General features: G+C 44.1%; 1 protein-coding gene across 8 annotated transcripts in view; it reads right to left on the bottom strand.

Moving 5' to 3' along the window:
* Window positions 1-13,413, bottom strand: part of PAK6 (p21 (RAC1) activated kinase 6) — a 98,110-nt gene that overhangs the window by 31,208 nt on the left and 53,489 nt on the right. For 5 of the 8 annotated variants that reach the window (XM_077260652.1, XM_077260646.1, XM_077260649.1 and 2 more), the window contains exons 2-3: window positions 1,888-2,100; window positions 785-1,387 (exon numbers count right to left, since the gene is read on the bottom strand). In XM_077260652.1, coding sequence (XP_077116767.1) covers window positions 785-1,387; window positions 1,888-2,091 — 807 coding nt within the window. In that variant the 5' untranslated portion in view covers window positions 2,092-2,100. Of the gene's footprint in view, window positions 1-784; window positions 1,388-1,887; window positions 2,101-4,054; window positions 4,208-13,413 lie in introns of all 8 variants that reach the window. The other 3 variants (XM_077260647.1, XM_077260650.1, XM_077260651.1) reach the window with 2 other exon arrangements.

Genomic DNA, 13,413 nt, shown 5'->3' with positions numbered 1-13,413 from the left:
CCTGATGTTGACCAAGCCAAACCAAGTAAGCCCTACTCCCTTTTCCCTGCTTATTACAAAAAGCCAAAATCAATGAACTTCTATTGGCATAAAATGGAATAATAGATGAGGGAGGACCTTACAAACCTGATTCTTAGGCTTCTTTCACACTTCCGTCGGTACGGGGCCGTCGCTAAGCGTCGGTGCAACGTACCGATGAATGTTGTGCAAATTCTGCACAATGTGGGCAGCTGACGCAGTGTTTCAACGCGTCCGCTGCCCACTGTAAAGTCCCAGGGAGGAGGGGTTGGAGTTCCGGCCGCGCATGCGCGGTAGGAAATGCAGGACACAACGTACGAAAAAAACGTTCCCTTGAAAGTTTTTTCGATATGACGGCCCGCCAAATACCGAAGCATCCAGTGCACGACGTATGGAACGTGTGTCCATACGTCGCGATGCATCGGAAATACAAGTCTATGTGCAAAAAACGCATCCTGCGGGCAACTTTGCATTGCGACGGCCCCTAAACGACGGAAGTGTGAAAGAAGCCGTGTGGAGAAAAGATTGTTGGGCATCTTCACCAAATAGTACCCCTATATATTCAATGTTCTAAAATGTGCAGGCTTCCACGTTTGCAGTCATGCATTAAGCTAAGGAGATCCTTAAAACATACTGGAGACTGCATAACAAGGCTTCTTGTACTGTTGTGCATTCTTCTACATCCACCACAAACCATAAACATGCAACCTTGGATAACAAGCTTATATAAACAGCTTAGTTCTGCCATTCTAGAAAACAATCATACCTTTCTCTGTTGTGCTGGGACAGGCTTCTCTAAGCATTTCTCATTGCCCAAAGGCTCAAAACCACTCCTTAGCGGTCCCTGTTTTGTAAGACTCTCAGCAGATCTGGAGACAGGACCCTCTTCTAGAAGAGTCTCGTGGGATAACTGTCTTTTTGTAGCACGTGTATCTTGCTCAAAGCTAGAGCCTCCATTAATGTTCTTGCATAGACCGCTGGGAGATCTCGATTGACTCACACGATCTACTGTGTCCTGAAAGTCCCCCGGGTCTAAGGATTTTGCTTTACAAACCGAACCGTTGGGTTTGGATGGGCTGTCGTCGGTAGGCTTGTAGTCTGGCCACATGGTCTGCCTCCTGTTGGTCTTAGAAGTACCATTGCAATTGATATAGTTGGAACACTTGTCAGGTAGATTTGGCTCTGGTATAATATATGGTCCATTGTTAGGCCTCTCATCACCAAGCACTCCCAAAGACTGAGCTCGCCTCCGCGTCTGGGGACTTCGACCCCGCAGGGTGTTAGAGCTGGTTACAGAAAGTTTTTGAATGTCAAGCAGAATCCCTGAGATGTATCCTTCCAATCCAATGGTGCTGCCACGAACAACAGTCTACGAAGAACATGATAAATAATTAGATTTACAAGTTAATGAAGGGTGAGTGTATTATGATATGTTATTGTACAGCATATGGGCTTGGAATAATTTTCCATATTGGGAAGCATATAAAAAAATGCTACAAGATACAATGAAACTGCTTTGAGACTATCACTGAAAACTCTGGTCTTCATGGGGGTGGTAATTTGGTAAAGTTGCACTGCATGTGTACTTAAGCCAAGTGCCCATCCCTGCTCATTTCTGGCTTAATTCAGTGGGCGGACCTAATCATTAATTGACAGCCATCGCCATGTACATACTTATACAGGGAAGTCTGTCAATCACCAATTAGGACCACCCACTGGACTCCTAAGCCCCGAATGAGCAGGGATGTCAATGAAAAAAATACAAGTCACAATTTTTTCCAAGCTGAAGGGCTCCCTTTTAAGGACTGGTAATTTAGCATTACTCTAGCCAGACACGCAGTGTTACATAATACAGTATATAGTACTCACTTTCATAGGCTTTAGCTGCATTGGAGTGATCCTGGAAGGGTCCACTACAGGTTTTGGACGTCGCAACGTGTCCAGGACATTTTGCCATTGTGGGGGAAGGCCAATAAATCTGCCTTCTTTGGCATCAAAGGAGGTATGTACACGGTGCTGAAAATTCAGCGGAGCGGAGATCTCGGGTCGTTTCTTTTTCTTTTTTCGAAACATGATGTTAAGCTGAAGGGAGGGAAAAGAAAAAAAAATCTATTACATTAAAATAATATAAAGATAATATATCTGGCCTTCTATTGGTAGGGTGAAAATGTGTTCAATGGTTTATATGAGCTACTCAAACCACGAAGACCGGAGCAAGTGTGTCAACATGATTGATGGTTTTGATGTTGAGCAAGTTATGATATGAAGACATATTTTCTGGAGTTGCAGAGATTGCAGCCGCATCCAAGTTCTGAAGCCCGAGGGAGTCGTCCTGCCCTGTATTAGGAGAGCAGTACTACGAAAGACGTGATATTTATAGGGCCGTTATTAATTTAAAACCTAAGATAAAAACAAAATGAGCAAATATCCTGTAATAAGTAAACAGTACATGTAAATAACATAGGATACGTTGATTACATTGTTTTGATTTAAAAAAAAAAAAAAAGAACCATCCCACCGCGACAAGATGTACCCAGTCAGGATAGTACCTAACTCTTATAGTTCACCTTGCAATGTCAGCAGACGTCCTACTCTGCCCTTATCTATTTTGAGGTCTGCTGACACATGGTGAAGTGAACTGCAACATTTAGGTACCCTAATGTATTAATTGTCATAATTTAGGTACCGTCCAGATTGGGTACACCTTGTTGCGGTGGGATGACTTACTTTTTTCATCAAAACAATGTTAACTAAGTACCCCATGTAGTATTTTTTATGTTTGGTTCTGCTTGTTAAATGCCCACGGTGTGAATGCACACCTAAGCATTTCACTTATACCAACATATGCTCTGGATCAATTTTGGGGGTTTTGGTGTAGCTATTTATTTAGTATCAAGGCCCAGTAGTCTCATATAACACCTCTATATGGCATAATTAAAGGGGTATTTTAATTTCTGTATATAATAACATACAGCTAGGAAATGTGATCAGTGGGGGTTAAACATCTGAGACCACCAATGAACCAGAATGAGTTACCATGATGCCCCTTCACAGTTTTTGTCTTCAGAAAAATGTTCCCAGCCACCAGCTACACTCAAAATGGTGACAAACGTAGTTCCTTGCACAACCGGGTGGCCAGGAAAGACTATGAAGGGGACTTTGCATTTAATCAGCGTTGTAACCTCTTCATTTTTAACATCAGTCAGACTTCCAGAGTGATCGCATATCCTAGCCATATGCCATAACCTACCAAAATTGGAATTCACCTATAAGATGTCAACTTAAGTTGTCAGGCCTGGAAGCCCCCCTTATTATTAGGAATAGTGATGAGCGGATCACTTTGTACAACCCCAGTGCAGGTCAGTGCTCTCTGACAGTGGACAGAAGCTGAGCGAATTTCCTGAGTTTTTGAGTTCCCTGGGGTGATGCTTGGTTTGCCGGCTTGGCATAACGTCATCTGTGCGGCATGCAGGTAACGTCTTGTCAGCTTGGCTAATCATAAGCCAAGCTTCGGATCTTGTAGAGTAAGGAAATTCCTGCTGCTCCTGTCCACGCACATAGAGCGCTGACCTGAACCATGGATATACAAAGTGAATGGCTCATCTTTAATTAGAAATCTGTAGATCTATAGCCTGACTTGAGATCCAACACACAAGAGGTAGTTGTCAGCCAAACCATGGTTCAGGCTGACAACTAACTCTCCTGACTCGCCAATACACAGGAGCTCTGGTTCGCACTGCTTCGTGCTCCTGTGTGGTGTACAAGAGAGCAGCTGTCAGACTCCTCTGGTGGTGGTGGCTAATCTCATCAAGAACAAAAGAATTGACACTCCAAATCGGACATGACAGATCCTGATCTCTGTCGGCATACCAAGAAGTCTGTTGGTCAAGCATGTCAATATCAGTGGGTTTGCCCAAAATTAGAATTGGCTTCTGTAGAATTAAGATCCCGTACAGCGTATATGAACATGGTCAAACCTGTCGATATTGATGGGGTCAACCGACAGTATAATGAGTATGGGTTTCAACCAACTCACCACCGACAGATTAAGTCCAAGGAGATAAGGATCTGTGGGGTCTGATTTAGTACTGCAGATACCTTCGCTTTCTAAGAGATCATTGTCGACCAGAGATGCCAGGCATGGTGTTCCTCATAGACAACACAGGAGAGCTCGGTAGAGGTGGGATAGCTGTCGGAAAAACAATTGGCGATCAGTCATATAAAGCAGTGGTCCCCAACCTGTCATGCTTTAAGAGACCTACTCTGAGAAATGGACATGAGCATCTTTCAAGAATAATGAAAGCCAAAGCTTTTGGGCAGATATTATAAAGAGACCTTGTACTGCTCGGTCTTAAAGGCAGTATACTTACATCTAGGGGATCCCACCTTGCCCCATTCAATATCCTTCCATCCAGCTTCCAGCAATCCTCTAATTTCTAGTATCATCCTATGTCCAGTTGAAAATAGTACCCTACTATCTCCATGGCCAGCATGTGCACCTCCAGATCTGCTCTTCTGTGTCAGACTATCTACAAAAGTCACTTTCTGGAGACCTACTCGATAGCCGTTTGCTAGACCGGATACACCAAGATGGCAAACAGCCGTGAGCCACACAAAGAATCCACAAGAAACGTAGCTCCCGAGCCACAGATTGGGGACTCCTGATCTAAAGTGTATGGGTTACGTTAGCCTCAATTAGTAGACACATAAAATCAATTTTGACATTGCTGCTGCTGTAAACATCAGCTAAGGCAAAATCCGTACCAATCTGTGAATTGAGCATCAATCGATAGACAGCCAAAACTGCAGCTCAATTTACACCACAGAAATTTTGTAAAATCTCATCCACATACCTGGCACTGAAATACGCAGAGGAGGTTTATCATAGGAGAGGTCTTAGCTCAATAGTCAAGGATGAATCTTGTAAACCCGTCCTACAATCCTTTCCTACAGATCTACACAAGTTCTCAGATAATGATATAATGTTTGGGAGGTTTTTTTTTCTTTTTTTTGTCCAAGGCAAAACCGGTCCTCCAGAAAATTGCAGTTTTCGTAATAGGGAAGAAAGTAATTGCTCAAATTTCAGCTGACAAGCAATAATTGTGGATTACATGACTAATTCACCAAAACAGGTGATGCTGCAGGAGAAGAAACAATCAGAGAACACAAAAGGACAGAATAAGTGACTTTCTTGGTCCTTAATGAGTCGAGCATGTGATTACCTAATGCCTTGTAAGGATTACTCCAGTAGTGATGTTTAGAGACAAAGACATGAGAATGGGAAAAATGGCATCCATGTAGCCATGCAGACATTGCCAGTTACAGAATGGGATTATTCAGCCAATATTTTACATCAGGACACTTCAAACTTTTAGAAGAAGAGAGACCATCATCTGTGCCGTCAATATATCTTATAGGACAAACCTTCACAGATATCTAATGAAGAGCAAAAGAAAACATGGCATCGTGTGAGCCAGAAAAAGCTAAAATATATTTTATATGTACACAAAAAAAAAACCCTATATAAAAAATGTATTTGATGAACAAACAAAAGTTTACAAGTCTATTCAGGGGATTCTCTTCCTTTAAAGAATTTCTCATGATGACTTCGTACGGCCAAAGAACGACTCAGGCCCCCATACACATTACAGTAAAGAAGCTCATCGCCTCCTCTCAAAGTTTTTATCCTTTTACTATATTGCAGTCATCATATTATACAGCACTATGTACTTATAATTGCTCATTCCCTTCTACCCAGATAATTTTTCTCTTTTCCATTAGGTCTCTGATATCACATGATTAATAACTGACGAGCTGAATCCTTGTAAGCTCTATGTAGAAACAGGAGAACGATTTTCTCTGTACAAGTCATAAGTCACTGCAAAAGTCCCTGGCAGAGGGAGGAGTGTGCAGCTGGGTCAGGATCTGAAGAGGGGAATGATAAATGTGGGGATAAGAGACTTCCTGTTTCTACATAGAGCAAAGAAAAGAGAATAATTAACTGGGTAGAAAGGAAAAATGAGCAATTGTAAGTACACAGTGCTGTATAATATGATTGCAATATATTAAGAGGATAAAAACTGATGGGAGTGTTTAAATGGATTAATCTAATTTTAAAAAAGGATCATCAATTCACAGCATAGATGGTAGCAGGTTAATCGTCAGAAACTCCACTGATCCCAGTAATGAGGGTCTGAAGTGGCCCTTTGAAGTGGTGAAGTGACTGCTTGGCTATTTGATCATCCCAGAGACAATGAATGAAGTGGTGGTCCACATGCTTGACCACCAATTCTGTCAATGGGACCCTTCAGAGCCCTGTTACTAGGGCAGTGACAGCTAGCTTATTAAAGAGGATCTTTAATTTAAACTGAATACCTCCTCTAACTTGCAACTCTTCTGATTCTGGGACAGTTTTTCCTTTGTTTTTTTCTGTGCCCCTCTGTTTCAGTGTTTTGTAAAAGACCACGTGATGTGCAAATAATCCCATTCAACCAACTGGGTGTCTACAACCTCTGTGGGACTTTGCTTTTTCTCTACTATGATGCTTGCCAATCAAAACACATCCACATCACAGAGAGGGGGGAAAGCAAATGCCCGCAAGGAAAGTCACAGCTACAGCCTGGTTCAGCCTGTCCTCTTAAGAGGAGATTTGGCTCACTTGCACACGTTGAATACTCAGTACTCTACACGTCTCTCCCGCTATTAGATCGAGGAATCACAAGAGAGCAACAGTGTTAGAGAGCTGGCGTGACAAACCCGATTGTTTTACAAGTAATGTATGGTTTTGGAGCGCCCGCTAGGACCTTGGGGTACTCAGGCCAGGTCCGGTGGTCATTAGAGAGGTAGTCACGATGGCGGTGACCCCGTCCGTGGCCCTGGGTGTCCAAGTTAAAGGGAAAGTCTTTAAAAGGGGATGTTTTGTGAGAAATAAAGAATGTTCGTGACGACAATTGTGGTATTCAGTCAGGGATGACCGACGCTGCTTAGAAGAGGGGCCTACGGGGGGCTGATGGAATTGCAGCAGAGATGGAATGGCCTCCCACGGGTGAAGCTTAGTCCCCAGGGCTCCCGGTGTAGTTGGTAAAGGATGATGGGTGTTAGGGTGCAGGATGGAATTGCAAGACATAGGTTTTGCAGTCTCTTTACCTTTTCCTGATGCATTCACGGTCCAAGACAAAGGTTACCTTGTCTTGGGATCTGGGCAGCCTGGAAGCGATTTGGAGTCCCCTTATCCAGGTGGGGTTGGAAGCCTTCCTTACTGCGCTGAAGTGTGAGTCCCTTGCTGCCTGAGGCTTCTCACAAGGTCCTCTCTCTCTCTCTCTGTCCTAAAAGTAGGACAGTACCCACATGGCAGGCAATGCAAGCCTTTTTACAGGTGTCCCTACTTGCGGTGACTCCGGGCTCTATATGCTGATGTGCCTTCGGGTGTAGTTGAGGACATGAAACTTGAAATCTCCTGCCCCCTGGTGTCTGCAGTGAGGCACACATTCCCTCACAGCCTCGGACTCCCGGTGTCTGGTTCCTGCGCTTCAGCATGGAGAGAGTTCAGTCGCAGCTCCCCTCCAGCTCCTCACTTCTTCATTCCTCCTCCCCTCACACTCTTTACAGACTAACTACTGACTGACTGACTCTTCCCTCAGCCAGAATATATATATAGGGAAGCTCCCCTGAAACCGGGTGTAGAGCTCCCCCTTCTGGCCTGGAGTCAGAAAGTGTTGAATGTACATGTTACCTGTTAAAGGGATGCTCCTCACTTCCAGGCATGGCATCACCCTCCCCTGGAGGCAGGCAATACCACTGTGGTACCCGGACTGTGTATAGATGTACTTACGTTGTATATTTGTTTTTCAATGTGGTTTTGACAAAGACCAGCCTTGGTCGAAAACGTTAACCCTAACTTAAAGTATCCGTCATTATTTCTAAACGCTAATAAGCACTCGGTGATGCCTGTACTAATAAAGAGTATAAGGCTATGTGCACACTTTGCGGGGTCCTCTGCGGGTTCTCCCGCAGCGGATTTGATAAATCTGCAGGGCAAAACCACTGCGGTTATCCCTGCAGATTTATCGCGGTTTGTTTTGCAGTTTCCGCTGCGGGTTTACGCCTATACTATTGATGCTGCATATGCAGCAATATGCAGCATCAATAGTAATGTTAAAAATAATAAAAAATGGTTTATACTCACCCTCTGACGTCCCGATCTTCTCGGCGCTGCACGCGGTGGTCCGGTTCCAAAGATGCTGTGCGAGAAGGACCTTCGTGACGTCACGGTCATGTGACTGCGACGTCATCGCAGGCCCTGCTCGCACAGCAACCCTGAGACCGGACGGCCGCGTGCAGCGCTGAGAGGTGAGTATATCATTATTTTTTATTTTAATTCTTTTTTTTTTTACACTAATATGGTTCCCAGGGCCTGGAGGAGAGTCTCCTCTCCTCCACCCCGGGCACCATCTGCACATTATCCGCTTACTTCCTGCATCGTGGGCACAGCCCCATGCGGGAAGTTAGCGGATCAATGCATTCCTATGTGTGCAGAATCGCAGCGATTCTGCACAAAGAAGTGACATGCTGCGGAATGTAAACCGCTGCGTTTCTGCGCGGTTTTTCCCGCAGCATGTGCACAGCGGATTGCAGTTTCCATAGGGTTTACATGTAAATGTAAACGCTATGGAAACTGCTGCGGACCCGCAGCATCAAAATCGCCGCGGATCCGCGGTAAAACCCGCAAAGTGTGAACATGGCCTAATTTTCACATAAAACCTTCAAGCTTTGAGTGTGCGGCTGTTTTTCCATAAGACATTGTGATTTCTGTTCAGCCTGCACCTTTTTTCTATGCAGAGTGCACCACATTTCCTGTAGTACCCGGACTCCTGGCGTGCCACAGTTTCTTTTTCACTGTACTCCGGTGTTCCAATGCTGCCATGCTCTGGTACTTCTATAGCAGAAGAGAACATGGCAGCTGCAAAGTTCTCAACCTGATCACATGAGACAAATCTGAGCCAGGCTGCAGCTGCAAGCTTCTCTCTGGGCTTTTGCCCCTCTAAAAGGAGCGACCTTTAATGGCCAACCTCATAAGGAAAAGAAGGGAAAATGTCCACAAAAAAGTAATGTGATAGGCCCCTATTTGGCTGAATATTTGCATATTGGGCACACTTTATTAATGATGCGCATAACTTTGGAATGGAGGGGCACAGAAAAAAAAAGAAAAACTGTTCTAGAGTCAGTGGAGCATTTCAATGATTATTCTGATCTTAAAGAGGACCTAGAACTCAGTATCTCCTCCAAAGTCATCCTCACTTAGCCAGTTTCAGCCAGGAGTTTTCTTAAATGAGGCCCCTCATCATCCTTTACTTCTGGAGATGTCCTTCCTTTAGGAACATTCACCTGGAGAGTTCACCTTTATGAAGTAAATGGAAGAGATAGACATCAGCTATCTAAGATGTATGGGTTTTACTCCCCCGGCAGTGGAATCATGCAACTAAGCATTCACCTGTTAATTCTACTGACAATGTACTGAAAAGAATAGTCTGCTCCTTATCTCCTTCCCATAGATGTCCATCAAGAAAAGCCTGCTTTGTTAATCACTGATTTCTTCTCCTCTAGTATTTGTATTAGTGCTTTGTGGTTAACTGCACTCAGACTTAACAATCCCATCCGTATTTGATTTTTGACTGTCCCTGCCATGTACCCTCAGGGATGTACTTAAGGATATTTAGTGGACAAATGATGTAATTCAACCCAAAGACCTAACAGTAGTATGGAACAAAGAGTGGTATGGTGGTCGGCCCCTTATCCAGTCAGGAGTGTCAAATGGTCGTGGAAGAACGGTTCTTTATTTCAGGTATAAAAACAACCCGTTTCGAGGGCAAATCGCCCCTTTCATCAGGTATACAATACCAATAATGCAATGAGGATGATGTATGATAGTTACATAGTAGTACAAAAATACTGCCTTATTTTAGATCAGGGGTCAACGGTCAATCACATTCAGATGACAGTCGAAAAAATACTGACAACAGTGTCAGTCTTCGGTGCAAAGATGTAGGATACAAAACATTCACTCCAATATTGCACTGTTATCCTTGTCGTTTACATTGGAAATTTAGGGCTAACCAACAACATTGACTGGAGGATGACTCTGCTGATGTTGACAAATGGGCTTGTGCCTAGCATCGGTAAAGGTACCTTCACACGAAGCGACGCTGCAGCGATAGCGACAACGATGTCGATCGCTGCAGCGTCGCTGTTTGGTCGCTGGAGAGCTGTCACACAGACCGCTCTCCAGCGATCAACTATGCCGAGGTCCCCTGGTAACCAGGGTAAACATCGGGTAACTAAGCGCAGGGCCGCGCTTAGTAACCCGATGTTTACCCTGGTTACCAGCGTAAAATCTAAAAAAAACAAACAGCACATACTTACATTCACGTCCCCCTGCGTCCACTTCCTGACTGACTGAGCGCCGTACAGTGAGAGCAGAGCGGTGACGTCACCGCTGTGCTGCTTTCACTTTCACTTTGCGGCGCTGAGTCAGAGGAGGAAGCAGACTGCAGGGGACGCAATGTGAGTATGTGCTGTTTGTTTTTTTTACATTTTACGCTAGTAACCAGGGTAAACATCGGGTAACTAAGCGCGGCCCTGCGCTTAGTAACCCGATGTTTACCCTGGTTACCAGTGTAAAATATCGCTGGTATCGTTGCTTTTGCTTTCAAACACAACGATACACAGCGATCGGACGACCAACTGTTAAATGGTGATTGTGTCTGCTTGTATTATTACACTAGGAGTTTTAGATTTATTGTATTTAGCTGGTAAAATGGTGCTAAAACATGTACTGCCCTTCCATTTTTGCTCTTGAACCTCTTTATCTCATAGTTCTTTCAAAGTCAAAATTTGTAGGTCTTACACATTGTAAGAAGAGAATTAGTACACCTGCATCATCCTCAAACCCCTCCATACACAGCGTACATCACACGTTTCATAGGAGCACTTTACCTCATTTTGTAGTATCTTCAGCTAACTCTAAAAAAGAATATAGTCAAAAATGGCCAGTTTGTAATCTTATTTTATCCCCACTGTTCCTCTGAATATTATTTTTTTTAATGCCCTATACAGTTCTAGATATACAGTACAAATAATATATATATATATATATATATATATATATATATATATATATATATATATATATATATATATATATATATATATATATATATATATATCTACACAGATAGTGTCATTTTTTTTAAGTGCTGATTTTTATCATCTTTACTGTGGAGTCAGTGCTCATATGGTAAGACAGCAGCATAAAGATACGCCCCCGAGGATCCTGTGAGCACCAGTCCCTTTGTAGATAGAATTAGCACGGAATAAAAAGGCCCATATCTCTGGAACCATATGGCAGATTTTGTAAAAGAAAAAGGCTGAATTATCAGGGGAACAACAAACTAAGAGGAACAGTTGGACACTTTTGACCTGCTGACAAGTCCTTTTTAAAGTTAGTTGAAGATACAACAAAATAAGGTAAAGTGTTCCTATAAAACTCGTGACATATCCTATGACTGGAAGGGTATGAGTGAGACCTGGTGACTGGTCATCTATTATATATATCACCTTGGGAAACTGCAAATTATTTATCATTTACAGCTCTAATATATACTTATTGGATAGCCATCAGCCCAATGATTGTACATGTAGAGGGCATGAAACGTCCCATGACAGTACAGAAGTACCAGCCTCATTCAAGGTGAAAGAATATGCCAAAGTGACATAAATATCCCAAATTTGATGGTTACTGAGACCAAGTATGAGAACTCAGGGTTACAAATTAGAAACTAAGAGATATAACACTTCTTTGCAAAATTGCAAAGAACTCTACAATGGAAAGAAAAAAAAATATTTTGCAACCGACAGGCGAGACAGACAAGAATGTTGAGTAACCGGTACCAATCTATCATGAACGTTAACCTCTTCTGGCACTTATAGTACTAATTAAACGCGAAGGGAAATCATTATGAGCTGGTTATCTAGCAGGAATAGTCAATCAGCTGACTGCAATCCAATATCCAAATATCTCAGTTGACACTTCACAGCCAAGGTTTAGAATATTTCCGACAATGACCCATCCAGGATCATGAAATCCTCACTGCTTCCAGTAACAATGTGGACACTGCACATCTGTATGATGTGGACTTGGAAACACAATTATGTCCCTATTAACAAGATGAGTGACAACAAATTCTGTCATAGTGCAGCGCCCCAGAGTCCTGGTCGTTGCAGTACTGTGGCTCCGCCACTAAGGGGGGCTATGGTGCGTCTGATGGCACTGAAGGAGTTCATCGGATCAGGTATCACAGACACCAATACATTTCACAGCCGGGCCTCCGGGGGGAGCTAAGGGTGCTATTCATTAGGCCACTCCCCACCATAGTGGGTAAACTGGGGGTCAGGCAGGAAGTTAGATCAGAAAGCTGACTGGGTTGGAACCAGGCAACACCTTGTGGCAGAGGGTGTTGTAGGGGAAGATACAGTAGGGTCTCTGTCAGGGGTGGGATCCTGACAGAGGCTTGGCAACAAGAACGAACGTAACGGGACCGTGCCTGCTCCGGGTAGCGGCGGTGCCCAAGAAAGGATTAGAAGAGAGATAGATTGTGCTGAGTGAGAAACGAGATCAAAGCAACAAGGAGAAATACCAGTAGGAGTCGTGCTGTAAGACCGAAGCAACATCCTACTGAGGCGCACTACCGGTGGCCGGAACGCCGAGGGAGTATCATAACATTCAGCTTCAAGCAGCGGCAGGACAGCCAGTCTAAGGCGGGCTGTCTAACCTTAAATCACCTATGCAGTCTTGGGGGGCAACTTGTGGAGAGGGGCGACTCTAGGGTCCCGGAAGAGCTCCGAGCCTACCCGTCAAACGGGTACCGTCCCAACCAGAACATCAGGGAGGGACGGAGGATTAGCAGAACATCATCTAATCGAGTTGTGAGGGAATTTAAGAAACACCAAGGTTACTTACGGGTAGCCGGTTTTTCCGGAGCCCATGACGGCACACCTGAGAGAGGGGATCCGCCCAGTCAGGACAGGAAACCCTACTGAAAATAAAAGGGCGGTACCTCTCCCTCGCTTCAGTTGGTTTTCAGAGCATGAGAGGCCCCCCTGGTTAGTACACATGGCAAATCCATCACCACATTATATTAACTAAACACACCCAAAACAATAGTGCACACCGAAGGGTGATAAAAAGGGGGGGAATATACGGGTGCCGTCATGGGCTCCGGAAAAACCGGCTACCCGTAAGTAACCTTGGTGTTTTCCCTTCCCCCATGACGGCACACCTGAGAGAATTTTGTAGAATGAAACCTTTAGGGAGGGACCACCGCTTGGAGCACCCTTCTA

Source organism: Ranitomeya variabilis, chromosome 1 (assembly GCF_051348905.1).
Source record: "Ranitomeya variabilis isolate aRanVar5 chromosome 1, aRanVar5.hap1, whole genome shotgun sequence".
Lineage (NCBI taxonomy): Eukaryota > Metazoa > Chordata > Amphibia > Anura > Dendrobatidae > Ranitomeya > Ranitomeya variabilis.
The sequence above is the reverse complement of the archived record's forward strand: the minus strand, read 5'-3'. Positions and strand labels throughout refer to the sequence as shown.